The sequence below is a fragment of the Berghia stephanieae genome, chromosome 7 (genome assembly GCF_034508935.2).
Source record: "Berghia stephanieae isolate SIO BIC M18660-M18661 chromosome 7, UCSD_Bste_1.3, whole genome shotgun sequence".
Lineage (NCBI taxonomy): Eukaryota > Metazoa > Mollusca > Gastropoda > Nudibranchia > Aeolidiidae > Berghia > Berghia stephanieae.
In genome coordinates, this window is record NC_088366.1 from 54,377,989 (window position 1) to 54,395,498 (window position 17,510).

Sequence of the window (17,510 nt, forward strand, 5' to 3'; positions counted from 1 at the left end):
TTTTTAAATCTCCTTACTGTGATAATCTCAGCCAACTGTGTTTTTTTCAATTTGTGAACTTTGGATATTGATAACCAAATGTGCCAAACAATATTTCAAAAAGGTATTATGTCGGAGTGAACCAAATAATTACAAGTGAATTTGAAGTTAAAATGACTAGAAATATAAAATTAAAATTGTATTTTTTTTTTTCACTCTTTCAAAAAAAAAGGAGCCCCCCCCCCCCCAAAAAAAAAGAAAAACCCCAAAAAACAAAAACAAAACTGTATTAATTCTTCTCAATAAAATAAATCAACTTAGTCAAATATTTTCAACATCTTATTGTAGTTCACCACGATATAATACCGTTTTGAGATGCTGGGTCACAAATGGAGATCGATATCACTGTGATATTAACTCATTCAACCCTAACACCGACTATATCCGTAGTTTACCCAGATTACTTTTCCTCCTCCTCTAGGTTCCATGCCTGGTCCAGGCTTCGGATGCTGCATGAATTATCTCTCTCCATTCCTCCCTGTCTCTTGCTTTTTCAAACAGCTCTTGGATTGTTAGGTTGGTGAAGCCCTTCAGTTGGTCTATGAGTGTTTTTCTTTGTCTCCCCCGGGCGCGTTTACCAGGTATTTTTCCACAACTTGCCAGGTATTCATTTTTATCTTTCCTTACTATGTGTCCGAAAAAGGATAGTTGTCGATCCGCTATTAAGGGCATTAGTTTCCTTTGTTGGTATGTTTGTTTTAGCACTTCTTCGTTCGTTTTGTGTGCAGTATACGATATTCTCTGCATCCTTCTCAAGCACCACATTTCAAAAGCTTCAATGTTCTTTTGTGTTTCTGCATTTGTAGTCCAGCTTTCGCATCCGTATAACAAGATTGGCCACACGTAGCACTTCAAGACTCGGAATCTAATCCCGAACGACATCTGTTTGTTTTTCAAAATGTTTCCCAGGTCCATGAAGGCCTGTTTGGCTTGAGGTTACTTTTACCCCATGCCTATTTATTACATTTTTCTAAGACAAATTATAGGCGTAGTATCAAAGCTAATGTTTTTGTTTAGTTTTTGTATGTTAATGATAGTTGAATAAAACTATCTATGTACATGCTCGTCTTTAATACACGTTTTCCAATTTTGAAAAGTAGCAAAGATCTCTAGGATTGAGTGAGTTAAAACTTCTTTGTCTGTTACAATCCTTGACTATTTTATCATAAGATGTTATTGTTTGTGGATTCAATATTTTAATATTATTATTATACAATTATACTTGACTAAAATCCTTTGTGTATTTTATAAAAGATATATTGAGACTTAATATTAATTGTGGTGAGTGTAAGTGATTTTGATTTTTATATTAATTCAAGAATTGTAAAAATGCAGGTGGTCACAATTGAAGGCCACTATGGAAGTACAGGTGATATCCATTTTCCTTTTATCTTTTTTTTTAGTTATCTCCCCTTGGAGGGGGGATTGTAAGCCTTATTTCTTTCAGTGTATAATTTAAATAGTTATTTGCTATTTTCTTCCATTTCTAGCCAGAGTAAGTTTTATTTGACCAAGACGAATAAAAATGCTGATAATAAATAACTTTTATTTTATTTTATTTTTATATAGAAGAATGGAAAAACAAGTGGATCCATTTGAGATTCTGGACCAAATGTGACCCAATGTGTAAAATGAGATTTATGGTCAATAATATTATGTAATTTGAATTCAATATGTTTTGTTTTATTGAAGGAAATGAACCAGACTCCTATTTTTGATCATTTTAATAGTACCGGTATATATTATTAAATTTTAGCATTCTCTTCTTCCAAACACAATCCCCCTTTGAGGCAGTGGGGCCTAAATTTTTTAATCATCTGATAAATAACCAATGATTAACTCTTTGAAAATCATTGCATAATAATAATAAATTAATTGTCTGTGCTACCAATAAAATATTTTTTAGGATCAATTTACAGACTTGACAACTTTTCAGAGACAAAGTTGGGGAAAGTATATTAGCAAACACGGATTTTGAATGAGGATGGTTTTAATCGTGTTGATGATGATATTTTTTCTGGAATCTTAAAAAAAAAAAAAATTTTAATTGAGAAAATAATTGGAAATTATGGAAATCAGGAATGAAAATAAATTTCAGGAATTTCTCCGAAAAATTCAGAAAAGTTGGCAGATGTGAATTTATGTCTGGTTTTTTAACTACAAGTCTTCAGATTATATCTGTAAGTAAAATGTAAAAAAAAAAAATGGATATTCCCAGCTGTTAAATTGAGCATTTACTTTTATGTGTAGAACACAGTGCAGTGGTCTCCCTCTCATTGTGGACAGGGAGGCACTTACTGCGTCTTTTATCCCTCTTTATCTGTTTTCCAACATACTTTCTGTCTTTGGCTTAGAATGAGATTACTTTGTGTTGTCCTGGACCTGGCTGGGAGGGAAACAGTCAAATATATACACACGTAGTCGAGTTTTGGGAGATTATATTTTCTATCTTGGAAATCATCTGTCTAATATGCATTGTATTTGTTTTACATAATATATGATTTGTAATATTTGAGTGTATTCCTCTTAGTGTGGACATGTGGACAGGATGAGACTTTTAGGTTATCTCTAAGTACATTGATAGTGTGATCTTGGAATCTACATCTGTTCCCTATTTGGACTAATTCCCCTTCGTCTTACTTTAATTGTAATTCTAAAACTTTGTAATATACCATTTCTTTCCTATTTACTGGCGCTGATATGACCTATATGTGTCACAAGCGCCGTCAAACACTTGAAAACAAACAGTGGTCTCCACCTATGATTGTTTTTATTTGGGAACAAAATAAATTCTAAATAAAAATTATTCCTTAGCCAAACTGATTTCGAATACAGAAATGTTTTAGGGCCAGAGTTAATTAGACAGAAGAGAACTTTGGAAATCGTACGAAAGTTCCCAAAAAAATTATTATAATTTAAGGTACCGGAATCAAATTTAAACTTTACATTATTTATTTATGTACACATTGTGTATTTTCATTCTAAAAAGAAACTTACCGTTTTCTATAGGATGTATCTAATCCATTTTTACCATTTATTATTCAATGTAATTTAATTGCCATTAAGTATTCATTTAAGGTCAAACATATACCATACATACAATGTGATATTTTAAAATGATTTTGTCATTTAATGTTTTGAAATAAACCAATTATTAATAATTCTAGAAGTCATTTCTTACTATGTACAATAAATTTCTACTACTAGTACTAGTAGGCTAATAGTAATATTCGAAGTTTACTTATTTTCAGGTCTGATAAACCAAATTGTCATGGGTTCACTCAATTTAATTTCATTCAAAAATGTCTTTATTGTTGGAATATGCTGCATATCACTCAAGAGAACATAAAGAGTAATAGTGATAGTAATTATTTGTTAAAAAGGATAAATTACAATTATTGTAATAATATAACAACGCATCAACACTAGTAACCACTTCTACTCTTCATAACATTTACTCATGCCCTTTCACATTTTATCCATTTTTTAAAAAGCTCAGTTGTTAAGGAAGTAATACTGTGATGGCTGGGTGGGGTTCCCTACCTCCACAGTGGGCAGGGAGGTACATACTGTGTCTTCTATCCCCTTTAGGCTGTTTTCCAACATGCTTTCTGTCTTTGTCTTGGTATGAGGTTGCTTGGTTTTTTCCTGGCCCTGGTCGGATGTCCTGACTGAGAGGCAAACAGTCAAATGTATAGTTAGTTTTGGGAGATGATATTTTTTTCCTTGTAAATCATCTCTGTTATGAACTGTATTATGTTTGTTTACGTGTTATATATAATTTGTAAACATTTGAGTGTGTTCCTCTTAGTGGGGGCCTGTGCTTGTGTCTGGATGAGACTTTTAGGTGATCTCAAACGAAGTACTTTGATAGTTTGCTCTTGGAATCTACATCTGTTTCCTATTTGAACCAATTCCCCTTTGTCTTACCTTTTCTTGGGTGCTTTAATTGTCATTCTAGAACTTTTTACTTTCCCATTTTCTTCCTTTTTACTGGCGCTGATATGACCTTAATGTGTTGCAAGCGCCGTAAAACCCTTAAAAACAAAACAAACAAGGAAGTAATACTGTCAAACCAACGAATAAATATTGTCAATTACAAATTACGAGTGCTATATCAGGTACAAAATTGCGTTTGGATATCAGTATCTGACTTGCAAATATGTTAATGTTGCTACCAGCACATGGTCCACAAAATTGGTTTTCGTCATCTATAGTGCTTAGGCCACTGGGACCCCCCCTCCCCCCCATTTGGGAGTTTATGCCACTATGTTTTTCAAATAATAGAACTTATTGGCCATACAAATTCCACTGTTACCGTAAAAATAAGTGTCATTTAAGAGAGTTATAGCTCTTTGAAAAAAGTGAGTTGTGTCCCCTTGCAAAAAAGAGACAACATTTCTTTCAAAGGCTCTGGAGACTACAATATTAATTCAAATATATGCAAATTGGGTATCAAACTGAAGGAAATTGAATATACTATCAAACTATGTGCACAAGCTTTCAATTTGTAAATATTATATAGACTCACAGAAAGTTGAAACAATTTGTCAGTAATCTCATGAAGTGTCATATCTAAACTTATGGGCTATTTCAGTGTTTTACACAAAAAATTATTTTAAATATGGCCAAAAACAGCATGTTAATTAAAAATGTAGCACTGAAGAAAGCTATGGCCCAAGCCTCAACAACAACCTTCATATTTCTACGTCACAGGAAAAACTAAAAGTGTACGCAACCCTTACATTTTTCTCCACTTTGTCGGATGCCAAATTCATCATAATTTTCATTCTTTTTAAACATGGTATTGATGTCCAGTTGTCACATTTAAAAGTAAGTTGAAGGTGTGGTAAAAACAATAGATATATCATGAAAAAAGATTAATTTGTTCACAACCCAAGTGAAGCATCATTACCGAAGACTTTTGAACGAAATCGCATTGTTATATTATGAAGAATAATTGATACTCAAAAGGGATTCTTGATTCAAGATGCAGTAAGTACATAAAAACAATATCCTTATGTGTTTTGCAAACATGCTTTACTCCTTAACAGTTTGCACTGCTCACCAATTTATTACATATCCTCATCATCAGTAGCAAAATCCTCTTCGTCCTCTGAAGTGTCGTCAAGGAAATCACTGTCAAAGCTATCACTACCATCCTCGGCAGTACTGGTGCAGCTTTCTTCATACACAATTTCCTGCAACTCATCTGGAATGAAAGCATCTTTGAACCACTGTACTTCCAATTCATTTGCAGAATTTCTCTGCCAACCGTTATCCTCTGGTTTTGGAATGCTAGGATTCTGGCACACTGCATTCCTCCAAATGAGAGTTTGAAAGTTGGCTCTTGATATGTGCAGTGACAATACTTGACTACAAGGAGGCATCTGACACAGATCAATTCCACCACTGCATGAGATGGTACCTTTCTTTCCTTTGAAACGCTGGCGAACCATGTCATACCTCACTTTGTTGACACTTGTGCATGAGGTTTTGCCATACAGCTTGCACACAAATGACTCTAACATGAGACAGTCATTACTCGAAACAGCTGCTGATGTTCCAAATCTGGAGAACAGAATTCTAAGATCTTCCTCCTTTTGAAGAAACTTTAGAGCTTTCAGCTTTCCTTGCCCAGCAAAGCAACTTGTTGTGTCACAGCCTGTGAATGCATGGACACCAAGTAATGCATCTTTGCTATCTGAGAGACATTGATTTGTCGCCTGTTGTTGCCACAGCCAGTATCAAAAATCAGGGTCTTTCCAATTGTCTCTGAGAATGAAAAGAGAAGTAAGAAGACATCCGTGTCTGGTGATCTGACAACAATTGTTTCACAGTTTGGTTGGCGGGAAGCATATTGACAGTGCAGTATAATTCGTGATCGTGTGTCTGCCTCTTCCTGTGATGAGTAGAGATCTAGACAAGGTACAGCTGTGGTAAATTCATCCGTGTCACTGTAAAGTAAGGTGCATCTCTCTTCACAGACAAAGAAGATTTCCCTGTTTCTCAGTTTCTTTGCATATTCGTTACTTTCCCATTCCTTGAGGAGAAACCTGATGACGGGTCTTTTGTTATCAACGCAGCTGAGAAATGATTTCCAACGTCTGGGCACTGTTGTTGCAGATCCTGTTAACAAGTATGCATCTTCTATGATTGAATCTTCTATGTAAGTATCAGTCACAAAGTGTACACAAGCTGCTTGTGGTAAGGAGGAAAATGTAAGTTTGGCTACTTCACCAAATGTATTTGGGATTGCTGACAGAGTTTGTAACAGTGCATTGCCATCAACAATGTAAACGGTGTTTGTTTTGTTTTTGCATAATCCTCGAACATTAATGAATTGTCAGGCGTGAGCTTGTGCAACAGAGTTGCTTTGTTGGTCTTCAGAGGTAAACCATCTGATGAAGCCAGCGACCATGGAGTAGGTGTTAGAGGATATTGAAGAACTTTTTGAAGATCAACACTGTGTTCTTGGGACAAAACAAGAAGCTGGCCAAATAAATTTCTTTGTGCCTTGATTTTGACCACGTTCATGTCTTTTTTCACTGTTACCACTTTCCTCAATGATGCAAATGTCTTGGTCTTGTTCCTTTCTAATGGCTTGTGAAATTCTACAGTCTTTTTTCAACAAAACTTTCAAACAATCTTTTTCCTGTTTTTTCCACGGCTAGCAGGTCATCAGCAACATCCTCTTGCACTTTCATTCCTGAAGCTAGACTGACCAGACCATCTTCAACTTCAAAGGGATTGATAAATAATGCTGAAAATGCCTGGAGGATCTTTTGCACTCGCTTTTCACTTTGTCTTTTTTCTGCAAGGCTCAATTCTTTGTGGGTGTCTATATCTATACAGTTGTTGTTGCTGATCATTCTTTGGGTTGCTGATACATATTCTGCTCGATTGTGTCTTGTTACACTCCAACGGTAATAGCTTGGAAGACTCTTGCTGAACCCAACAATACCTCCTTTTGTCTTTGCATGTTTGTTTATTGTTTGTCCAATGGTCATATCAACTGCTATTCTTCCAGCAGGCGTCCTTGATCTGGAGACACTAAATCCATTATCTTGTAACATTTCTTCTGCCCCTGGGTGGGAATGAATCAGGTTGGCTAGTGACACAAAATATAGACTGAGATACTTGGCATAATTGTGGTGATTCATGGTAAAAAGCAGTGTGCACAGTTCTTTTAAACAAGATATATGAAGAAGAAAGTTGGTAGCTCGCAGAAACTGGAGGAGAAGCCAAACTCTGTCCATGTATTGGATCCAGTATTGTGCAGTTTTTCCGTACTTTCCTGAGCGGACACTCTCTTTGAAGGCTTCATACTGGGAAAATAACTCAGCATACACAGTTGACTGGAGAATTTTATTAGCTGTATGGCTTGAAATTCCTTCGGTGAATTCCTTTATGTAAGACATGAGGTCTTTACTGAGTTTTGAATCCGTGTTCTGCTCAAATTTTGCAAGCAGAAGCCTCTCTAGAGCCTCCAAAACAGACACATGCACTCGTATAGCCCTGTTGTAGTTCTTTCCACTCATAACCCTATCCATAGAACCATGTGCACATAGCCCTGCTTCAGTCACAATTTCTTCAAAACCAGATCCACTTTGGAGCTTTCCCAGGGCACCAAGATATGAAATTATGGTGTGAAAGACACCCAGGTGAATAATGACTGTTTTGTAAAGCTGTGGGTTTTGCCAGACAATATCGTAAGCTTTCTTTGCTACAGCAAGGTCAAATGTTACAAATGTATATGTGTTATATGCCCATTAATCATGCCTGAATTGTGCTAGTACAAAATTCCTCTTGTTTATTTATCACTGAAAGGAAGCAAATACACTGTAATATATATTTTTTTCATATTATAGAGAAAATGGCTATCAATATCAAAGATTTAAAAACGCTATATGGCTTTGTAAAATATTTTATGATATGAGGCAAAAAATGAGAAATAACAATAAAATTCCACTATTTATTGCATTCGAAGCAATTTTAGGGTGATAAACAATCATTTTATTCACAAAAATGAGTTCACGAAAAATTGCACCCGATGACCTTTCAAGGGTCATAACTCCTGTAAATGATACTTGAAAAAACTGTAACACCCGGATTAATTTGTGTTATATGTCCCTGAAGCATGCCTGAATTGTGCTAGTGCAAAATCCCTCTTGTTTATTCATCCTGAAGGGAAACAAGTACACTGTAATAGATTTTTTTTTCAAATTATAGAGAAAATGGCTCAAAGATTTAAAAACGCTATATGGCTTTGTAAAATATTTTATGATATGAGGCAAAAAATGGGAAATGACAATAAAATTCCACTATTTATTGCATTCGAAACAATTTTAGGGTGATAAACAATCATTTTATTCACAAAAATGAGTTCACGAAAAATTGCACCCGATGACCTTTCAAGGGCCATAACTCCTGTAAATGATACTTGAAAAAACTGTAACACCCGGATTAATTTGTGTTATATGTCCCTGAAGCATGCCTGAATTGTGCTAGTGCAAAATCCCTCTTGTTTATTCATCCTGAAGGGAAACAAGTACACTGTAATAGATTTTTTTTCAAATTATAGAGAAAATGGCTATCAAAGATTTAAAAACGCTATATGGCTTTGTAAAATATTTTATGACATGAGGCAAAAAATGAGAAATTACAATAAAATTCCATTATTGATTGTATGTGAAACAATTTTAAGGTGATAAACAACCATTTTATGCACAAAAACGATTTCACAAAAAATTGCACCTAATGACCTTTCAAGGGCCGTAACTCTCGTAAATGACACTTGAAAAAACGGTAACACCCGGATTAATACTCAAGATATAGTGCTGTTTCAGAAAAACCATGTGGCGAAAACTCCCCAGGGGGGGGGGGGGGGGGGGGGGGGGAGGGTTTCACCCACTGGCCCATGCACTACTAGTGACAGTTATTGATGGAGGGGATTATCAAATGACTGCTTGTATATTTTTTTCAGCAAAATTATAGAAGGAACGATATTGGCATCACCCAGCTCATTGTTATTGTTTTTAGACAGCCATTTTGGTGATTAGTTATCACTAAATTATCAGACTTAACGTTCAAGGTTACACATAGTTTTGTGTGTTGGTATGTTAATGTTATATCTGGCTGGCAGATGTTGTGTGTATTTCACCTAAATGCATAGCATCAGTTGATAGCCTTTTTTTTTCAGTAACTGCGCACATCCTGGGGTTCAAAACTGACAGCAAATGCAGAATGAGACATGTTAGGCCCTATTATGATGTCTTTTTGGCTATGTGGTCTAATGGTACGACAATGACACTTGCATTCAGATCGTAAGGTCATGGGTTTGAGTTATATCATGCGTGGTATTGTTAAGTCATTGGAAAAGGCTCTTCACTCACAATCGTTCACCGTAGTCAGGTGTAAAATGAGTACCAGGCCGTTAACAGTACAGCATTGTTTCTGTCTGAAAAAAATATTGTAATGTTCACAGTGGAACCTCCCGATAACGACATGACACGGGACCGAGTTTTTATGTAGTCATCCGGAGGTGTCGTTATTTAGAGGTTTCCAAGATGGCGGACAAAGTGGGCGTGGTAAGATCCGCGGGACCAGTTTTTATCAACATTGACAAAACAAACAAAACATTGTAGTGTATTCCTCCTAGAGAGTTCTTGTGCGTGTGTCTGAGACTTTTAGGTGATCTGAACTGAGTACACTGATAGTGTGCTCCTGGAATCTACATCTGTTCCCTATTTAAACCATTCCCCTTTGTCTTATGTAATTTCAATTGTAAATCTAGAATGTTTTTTACTATCCAATTTTCTTCCTTTTTACTGGCGCTGATATAACATAGATGTGTCACAAGCGCTGTAAAACTCTTTAAAACAAACAACAACAGGTAATTCGGACGCTGCGAGTTAGATAAAATTCCTCCTCCTCCCACAAAAACACTACTACTACTATTATTATTACTACTTCTACTACTACTTCTATCACCACATAATATCACATTTTCCAAGATTTGTGTTTACTTGCTTACACTTACATTTATACCTTGGTTTTTATTAATGCATATCAGCCAAGATTCGTCAAAAAAAAGCTGCGTTCTCACTGGTTTCAAAAGCTGCGTTCTCATTGGTTCAAGCAAGAATCGTTTTTATAAACTTTGAGTACTCCTACTCGGTATTTTTTGTATCAGATATCTACGAAAACTGCCGAAAATCGCCAAAATGATGTAATGATGTCTTATTCTGAGGTTTTATCAAAAAGTGCGTCGTTATTTGGAGGTTTTTTTTACTGATCTTAAATAGAAAAAAAATCGGGACCACAGATCAATGTCGTTATCAGGAGGTTGTCGCTATTCGGAGGTGTCGTAATTGGGAGGTTCCACTGTATTTACTTACTTATCCGAACCAGCGACCACCTGAGCTCTAGCCATTTGGTCTTGCGCCATGACGTAGAAGTTAGACGTCTTTTGTAGTTGTTCCAGGTGACTATAAAGTGTGTTACTGATGCTTGGATTGTAATGTTTAATAGGCGCCATGTCTAGTTCTACATGTTAGCTATTGCTCTTGGCTAGGGACTCCTTGAGAGCGCTTTGAGCACGTTTAGTGGATATTGAGCTATATAAAAGCTCAAGTTTTTCTTATTTTATTGCAGTAAGCCAGATGCTCATTTTACACCGGAGTATAGTGAGAATGTGTGAAGTCTTTTCCAAGAACTGTTTGGCACCTTCTGAAGGTCACTTGCGGTGTCTTATATCCCCCTTATCTGTTTTCCCTTACAACCGTGCTTTCTTAAGGGATCCAAGACAAAGGCCGGAGCAAAACATAAAATGTATGCAATGTTGTACCAGGCCAAGGACAGAATAGGTATGTGTGGAAGGAGATAGAAGAGAGTCAGATCTGACATTGAGCTGGGAAGGTCAATGATTGATGAGCCGCACAGGAAAGATGTTCTCTCAACCCCCCCCCCCCCCCCCCCCCCCCAATGGTAAAGAAGAAAGTATTGAAAAAATCAATTCCCAAAGTAAAAGGTTGTTAATTTTAATTAAAAAATCATGTTTAATGAAATGGGTTGATAGTATATCATTATCATGTATCACAAAGAAAAAAAAAAGGGCCAAAGTCAAATGAATATGAGTGATAGATCCAACAATTCATACTCGCCTCTAACTCGACATTCTTTCTTTTAATGAAGAGTAGAAATGATTCAATTTAAATCCATATTTTCTCCTCCATTACATTCGATTAGTTTCAACCTCAATACCTTTCAGTGTAAATGTAGGCTTACTTGATATATAAATGAATTATTCCATTTTAAATTTAAAAAAAAAAAGATTCTTTCAAGAGTTCTAAATATAAAAAGAATGGCAAAATGTTAATCTGCAGTATGATATTAAAGACAAGGTTGCCAATTCAGGAGGCAAAAATTGACGGAACCTCTATGTAAACACATAGACCGACCCCTTTCTGAGTGCTGAACTCCAGTAAAAAGACATTCTTTTTTATTCTGTTTAGCAGGTGGTTGGAAAATATACTGAGGGTTTGTAACATACTGACTTCAGTAAATATACGGAAAATTGGCAACCTTGCAATGATCAAAACTGGATTGAAAAGAAGGTTATCATAATGTTTTAATTTATTTTTTTGATGGATATATCTATAGGTAGCTAATATAATACATCTTATGAAGATGGAAGGAAGGTAACCATTCTAAAAAACAAAACTACAAAAACGCTTCCAGAAAAAAAAGAAAAAAATCGAGATGCACACTTGAACGCAGACACATTCACTATCCAATAAATAATACGTTATATATCTTTTTTTCTACAACCACAACTGCACTCTCGATACATCTTCATAAAAAAAAAAAGAATGAAAAATCATAACAAAACACACCAAGCACATAAAACTTAACATCAAATGACACAATTCCACTTTTAGCTGTCTTCATCTTGATCTAAGTTGATATTTGTTCCAAACTTGGCATAGAGCAATGTCTTCAAACCACTCAATGTCTCTTTGTGGGTTTCTTGACGTTTTTTGAGGGCAGCAATTTCTTCCTGGCAAAACTCTTTCGCCTTCTCCAGTGCTGCCTGAGCCTCTTCCAACTCCATCTCGACCAGGACTTCACCGATTTGATAAGGGATTCTTTCGTCGTCTCCGTCAAGCATCATCATTTCTTCCTCTGCATCGTTCAGATTCTCCATTTCTTTCTGATAAGAATAGGAGGAAAAAAGAACATGAATTCGAACCTTGTTCAGATTTACAAAAGACACAACAGTCCAAAGAGGAGGCAACACGGAAATGAGCAACATGTACGAAAAGAAATTTCTTCTGGTATTCCTTCATTGTGCGTGACCAAAAAAATTCAGAATCAAAATAGACTGTGGCTATGTGGTCTTGTGGTATGACACTCGCCTTCGGATCGGAAGATCCTGGATTCGAGTCCAGCTCTAAGCGGTGCATAGTCGAGTCCCTGGAGAAGGCACTTTGACTCTTTACTCAAATTCTCTCACCGAACTCGGGTATAAAATGAGTACCTGGTCATTAACAGCGTTGTCTTTGGCGTTAAAAAATTGTCATGTCTTGTTGTACATGTTTAGAGGTGCTGTTGGCAACGCACCTCTTGTAAAGTACTTTGAGCATGTTTAGTAGATATTACGCGATATAAAAACTCTACAAGATGACTGGAGTCCCTGAATTTCCATTTTAATCATTTGTTATTATTTATTTACGTGAAGGAAAGAAAAGGTCCTGAGCCATTACTGTGAATAAAAACGAGCTGCAAATTTATTTATCTCCAAAATCTTTATTGAGTAAAATAAAATATCTCAAAAAAAAAAATAATAATAATAATAAATAAAATAAATAGATACAATTGCACTAAAAATATTGATAATATCTCGAGAAAAGTAAATTAATATCAAAATCAAGAATGATAACTCAGATAATAGCCTGTACAAGTTATACATAATGACTTATCTAGATTTACTTGTGAAACAACACTGGGTGTGCCATACTCTTTCCAGAAAACAATTTGAAATAAAGTAGAGGAATATCTGTGTTAAGCAAGGCATAGGCATGATCTATATTAACTTTCCATGTGCTCGAGGTCATTGGTCACATTGCAAAATGAGCTCCAAATGACCCACTTAGTGAAAAGTGTTCACAGCTTTTGAAATATCTAACATCACGATTGGTTATTTTATTCAGCTCGACACATTGGTATGTTTATAACTTTTGTAAACAAAGCAGTGTGTTTACATTTGTTAAGAAATGTCCAATCGTTGGACAGCAACAAATCATGTGATTTTTGTTTTGTTTTGTTTGTTTGTTGCTTTAGGTCTCTTCCAACACAATTGAGGTTATATGAGAGACCACTGAAACAAAAAAACAAGCAATCTAACAAAAATAGTACAAATGTAAACCAAAATCATAACCTAAAGATATCATAAGCTAAATTATAAATAACCAAGAACAAACAGGCAGAAGATTTACAGAAAAAAAAATATCCCCTGTCAAAAATACAATGAGAAACCAAAGAAGCAGGATAGGCTAGTAAATAGAAGAAGAAACGAAATCACTATCGGATCGTACACCCATGCGAACATCATAGGTATATATGATTCAAGGGTGATGCTCCCATCCAACCACCCGCTAAATCATGTGATTGATGAGCTGGTTGGACGAAAACACGAATATAGATCGCTCCCATTGGTTAACTGTATGTTATAAGGCCAAAATACTTATTACCTATACTATAAACTTATAGTCTATGAAATATCGGAATTAATTACAATTATCCAGCTATTCTAGCTAGGATTGGGTCCCGAGCCTATATTATTAGGTTTCCAAAGTCATGATGTCACAGCAACCAAAAGTGGTTTCACTTAAAAATCTGTAAAACTGACAGGCAATCTCGAAAATCAGGGGGAAAACATTGAACCATTGATTTGATTTTTAAAAGTCAACTGTGCTCATAGTAAAGATTACAGCTTGATTCTTTCTATTGAGTGTGGAACCAAAAGGGCTGTTGCTAGGCAGATGTGATGAGGCACCTTTTGTCCCCATGTTGATATATAGATAAAAGTATTTTGTAGTAGTGATTCAGAGCAATTATAAACTTTCTATAGCGTGAAACGGACAATAGCAATTGCTTACTAACCTCAGGCTATTGCAAAGTAATCTGCTAGATCTAACAGTAACAGTACTAAACAGACCCAGCTACCCAATCTCACCCATGCAGGGTGGACGGGAGGGTCAGAAAAAAATCTTTACTTCACTCTGGATCGATCTCACTCCCTTTGCATGTGGAGAGAGTGCTCTACCAACCGAGCTATCGGCTATCAGGAGCCCTCAAAGTACTTTATGATATACAGTAGAATTACTTTAAACTGAAATTTTGGGGACCTTCTAAACCATTTCGGTTTAAAGACATTTTGGTTTAAAGCAAGTTCCCGTTTTGCGATGTTTTTCAAGGGTAGTAACTATTGAAGGAATTTGCTCATTTAATCGTATCATGGGTGTCCCCTTAAATGGAGTTGTTGAATAAATGTCGTCTTCGTAACCATTAAAAAAAATTTATTTTATTATTCTTTATTATTATTTTTTTTTTGGTGTGTTTTAAAAATGTTTTTGGTGGTTTTCGTTTTCCATTCAAAATTGTTGAAAGAGTTGAATTCGGGATGCCGTGTTTTTTACATATCTCCGTCTTGCTCAACTTTTTTTTCATAGACTTCACATAGTATTTTGATTTTAAACGCCAATGTGTAAGCACAGTGCTTTCTTTTAGACATCTTTTAGTAAAATGTAAAGCTAAAATAAGATCGAAAGTTCTTGTGCGATAATTGATAATGTGCGGCTTCTCAGAAGTGAAGTGAAATGGAAATGAAAAGGTGTGTCACTGCTAAGCTGTCTACTAAACACCTCTCTTTTGTTGAAATGTCATTAGTTTCAAAGGCCTCATTACATAGACCCCCCCCCCTTTTTTTTTTCTTTTTACACACACACACATTTAAACAAAGTGGAAATGAAATGGCAGGTCAACGGTAAGTTGTCTATCCCCCCACCCCCTTATTGTTGTGTTGAAAATCCAGTCAGCTTCAAACTGCGACCTCTTAGAGTAGACGATAGCTCCAATACATCAACAAACGAGCTAGAACATCTTGCTTGCGTGATTCTACACCCCAAGTCCCCCTCTGTCCTCATTTTTCGCCTGCCAGTCACCCGTTTGTCTTCCTTTTCCAGTCTGTGCGATTGTGGTTTTGGCCAAGCCCAAGTGCAGTGATTGAAGTGTTTCCATCCCCCCCCCCCTCACACCCACCCCACCCTTCACCCTCGTCTTTTACTTACGCTGTTTATTATCGGGCATTATTACGTGTGGCCACCTTCCCGAATTTTGGAAGACAAATAGAGATAGAAAAAGGGAAGGTGCTCTCAAGTTGTTTCGGTTTAAAGAAAGTCCTGCTTAGAAGTATTTCGGTTCATCGTAAGAATTAGTACAAAGATAATGAAGAAAGTAGTACAATTTATTACATTCTTTGCGGTTTAAGGTATTTTTCGGTTTAGCTTCTTTCGGTTTAAAGTAATTTTACTGTATTCAATACCCCTTCTATCCTGATATTAAAAAATTGCCAATATCTCACACTGGGATAAACTTTCGTAAGTTAACATGGGCCTTAACTCTCTTGAGTTCACCCTCATTGTAAATCGAACAAATTTTCGCTTTTCCATGCATATGAACTTGAGAGAGAGAGTAAAATAAAGATTGAAAGGATTAATCTGAATTCTAAATTTACCAATGCCATCTAAATTTGACACTGAAAAATGACTCACCTCTTTGGCTACCAATTCCTCCTTACAGTCAATAAGTTTGGAGTTGATTCTGGCAAATTTGTTTATCCTCTGCTGATCCTCAAAGGTGACCTGAGCATCACTCTGTTTGAGAAAGTATTTTAAAAATCTGTAAATTGTAAATTATTTTGTTTCTGACTAGAGAGAGGGAGAGAGAGAGAGAGACACACAATGTCAGAATATAAGATTGACTGTGATTTTAAAAAGAATAAGAATGAATATTTAAATTCTAAAATTAATGGAATATTCATCGGAACCATAAGTTCCATGGTGCCAGAGTTAATCCTAGTTCTACAGGAAGATTTGAGCAAAGTGAAAGAATCAGTGACTCTAGTCCAATGTCCATCAGAAAAGAAAAAATACACCAAAAAAAAAAAAAAAAAAATCTCCTGACGTGGCAACTCCATTCTCACTCCATTGTGACGAAAACAGTATATGGCAATATATCCCAACAAAAAAAAAATGATTCATTCTACAGACAGTGAGCCTAACTGCGGCCCATAAACTGGTATTTATTATCAACAAAAAAGTGTCTACCTTGGCCATGTTATACTTATTTGTTTTTAAGGGTTTTACGGTGCTTGCAACCCATTTAGGTCAAATCAGTGCCAGTAAAAAGGAAGAATGAGTAAAAAGTTCTAGAATTACAAAATTAATGTACGCCCGTTGAAAAGGAAATAAGTTCGAGGAAGGAATGAAATGATAACACTAAGCAGGAATGAAATTGGGAAATTCAAATGACTTCGAGCAAATCCATGTGTTCTAGGAAACTAAGTGCCAGGATTCCATCATCCATGTTGTACTGCAGAAACTGAGGCTGTGGCTGTGGAGTTGGAGTTGGAATTGGCATGTTGACATGGAATGTTCAGGCCCAAGCCCAAGCCCAAGCCCAAGGCGAAGGAGATTGTTTCTCTCTTCTTTTCCTTATTACAGCCCCGAGAACACATGGTAACATAATTTTGTATGAATCAGAAAAAGGACAGTCTCCTTAAATCTATATTAAATGGATTCTAATTCTAGAACTCGTGAAGAGCCGAGAGGTTGAGCTGAGCAGACAGTGTCAGGTCATTGAGTGAGTGACGGGTTCATTCTTCTTACACATCAACAAAGCTTTTTCAAAATATAAAATATGATTTCGAGTGAATAACATTTTATTATTTATCTTGAGTATATATATAAACCTTGTACTGAATAGAATATATCAAAGACTCCTAGGTAAAAAACGAAACATTCATTTTAAAGATTTTATGCTCAAATCTAGGTTACTAACGTCTTTCACGGTGGCTGCCATCTTGGAATTTAGTTGTAATTTTTAATAAGCCAACAAAATCTAAAAACACAAACTAGATTTACACAGAGAAATGACACAAAACATTTAACTATATCTAGACCAGATTGACTTTTAGATAGTTAAATATCTTTATATTTATGCTACGAAACATTTGCATTCCCAGTTTCGATGCATTGGTTATTGACTCTAAATTCGAAAGTAAGGGTAGATTTATCCAAGAATGAATTCCTATCAGTTTGTTTTGTTTGTTTTTTCTTGTATTTTTCTTTCTGGCTTTTTCTAGTGCTGTTTCATACATCATTATCGTACAAAATTAACTTATTTTT

The 17,510-nt window shown here is 35.7% G+C and overlaps 1 protein-coding gene across 1 annotated transcript; it reads right to left on the reverse strand.

Moving 5' to 3' along the window:
* Positions 1-11,065: 11,065 nt before the first annotated feature.
* Positions 11,066-17,253, reverse strand: LOC144977502 (prefoldin subunit 4-like). Its single transcript, XM_078922798.1, has 3 exons — positions 17,164-17,253; positions 15,876-15,977; positions 11,066-12,253 (listed from the first exon to the last, which is right to left on the reverse strand). The coding sequence occupies exons 1-3, from the start codon at positions 17,182-17,184 to the stop codon at positions 11,978-11,980; spliced, it is 399 nt and encodes a 132-aa protein (XP_078778924.1). The 5' UTR covers positions 17,185-17,253; the 3' UTR covers positions 11,066-11,977.
* Between the last annotated feature and the right edge of the window lie 257 nt (positions 17,254-17,510).

What these genes read in the sequence shown, in the direction of transcription:
- LOC144977502 (XM_078922798.1), bottom strand. Translation starts at nt 17,184, where the DNA reads ATGGCAGCCACCGTGAAAGAC. An exon ending in TGGCAGCCACCGTGAAAGAC is followed by an intron (nt 15,978 to 17,163) that starts GTTAGTAACCTA and finishes TTTCTCAAACAG; the next exon opens with AGTGATGCTCAGGTCACCTT. An exon ending in AGGAATTGGTAGCCAAAGAG is followed by an intron (nt 12,254 to 15,875) that starts GTGAGTCATTTT and finishes TATTCTTATCAG; the next exon opens with AAAGAAATGGAGAATCTGAA.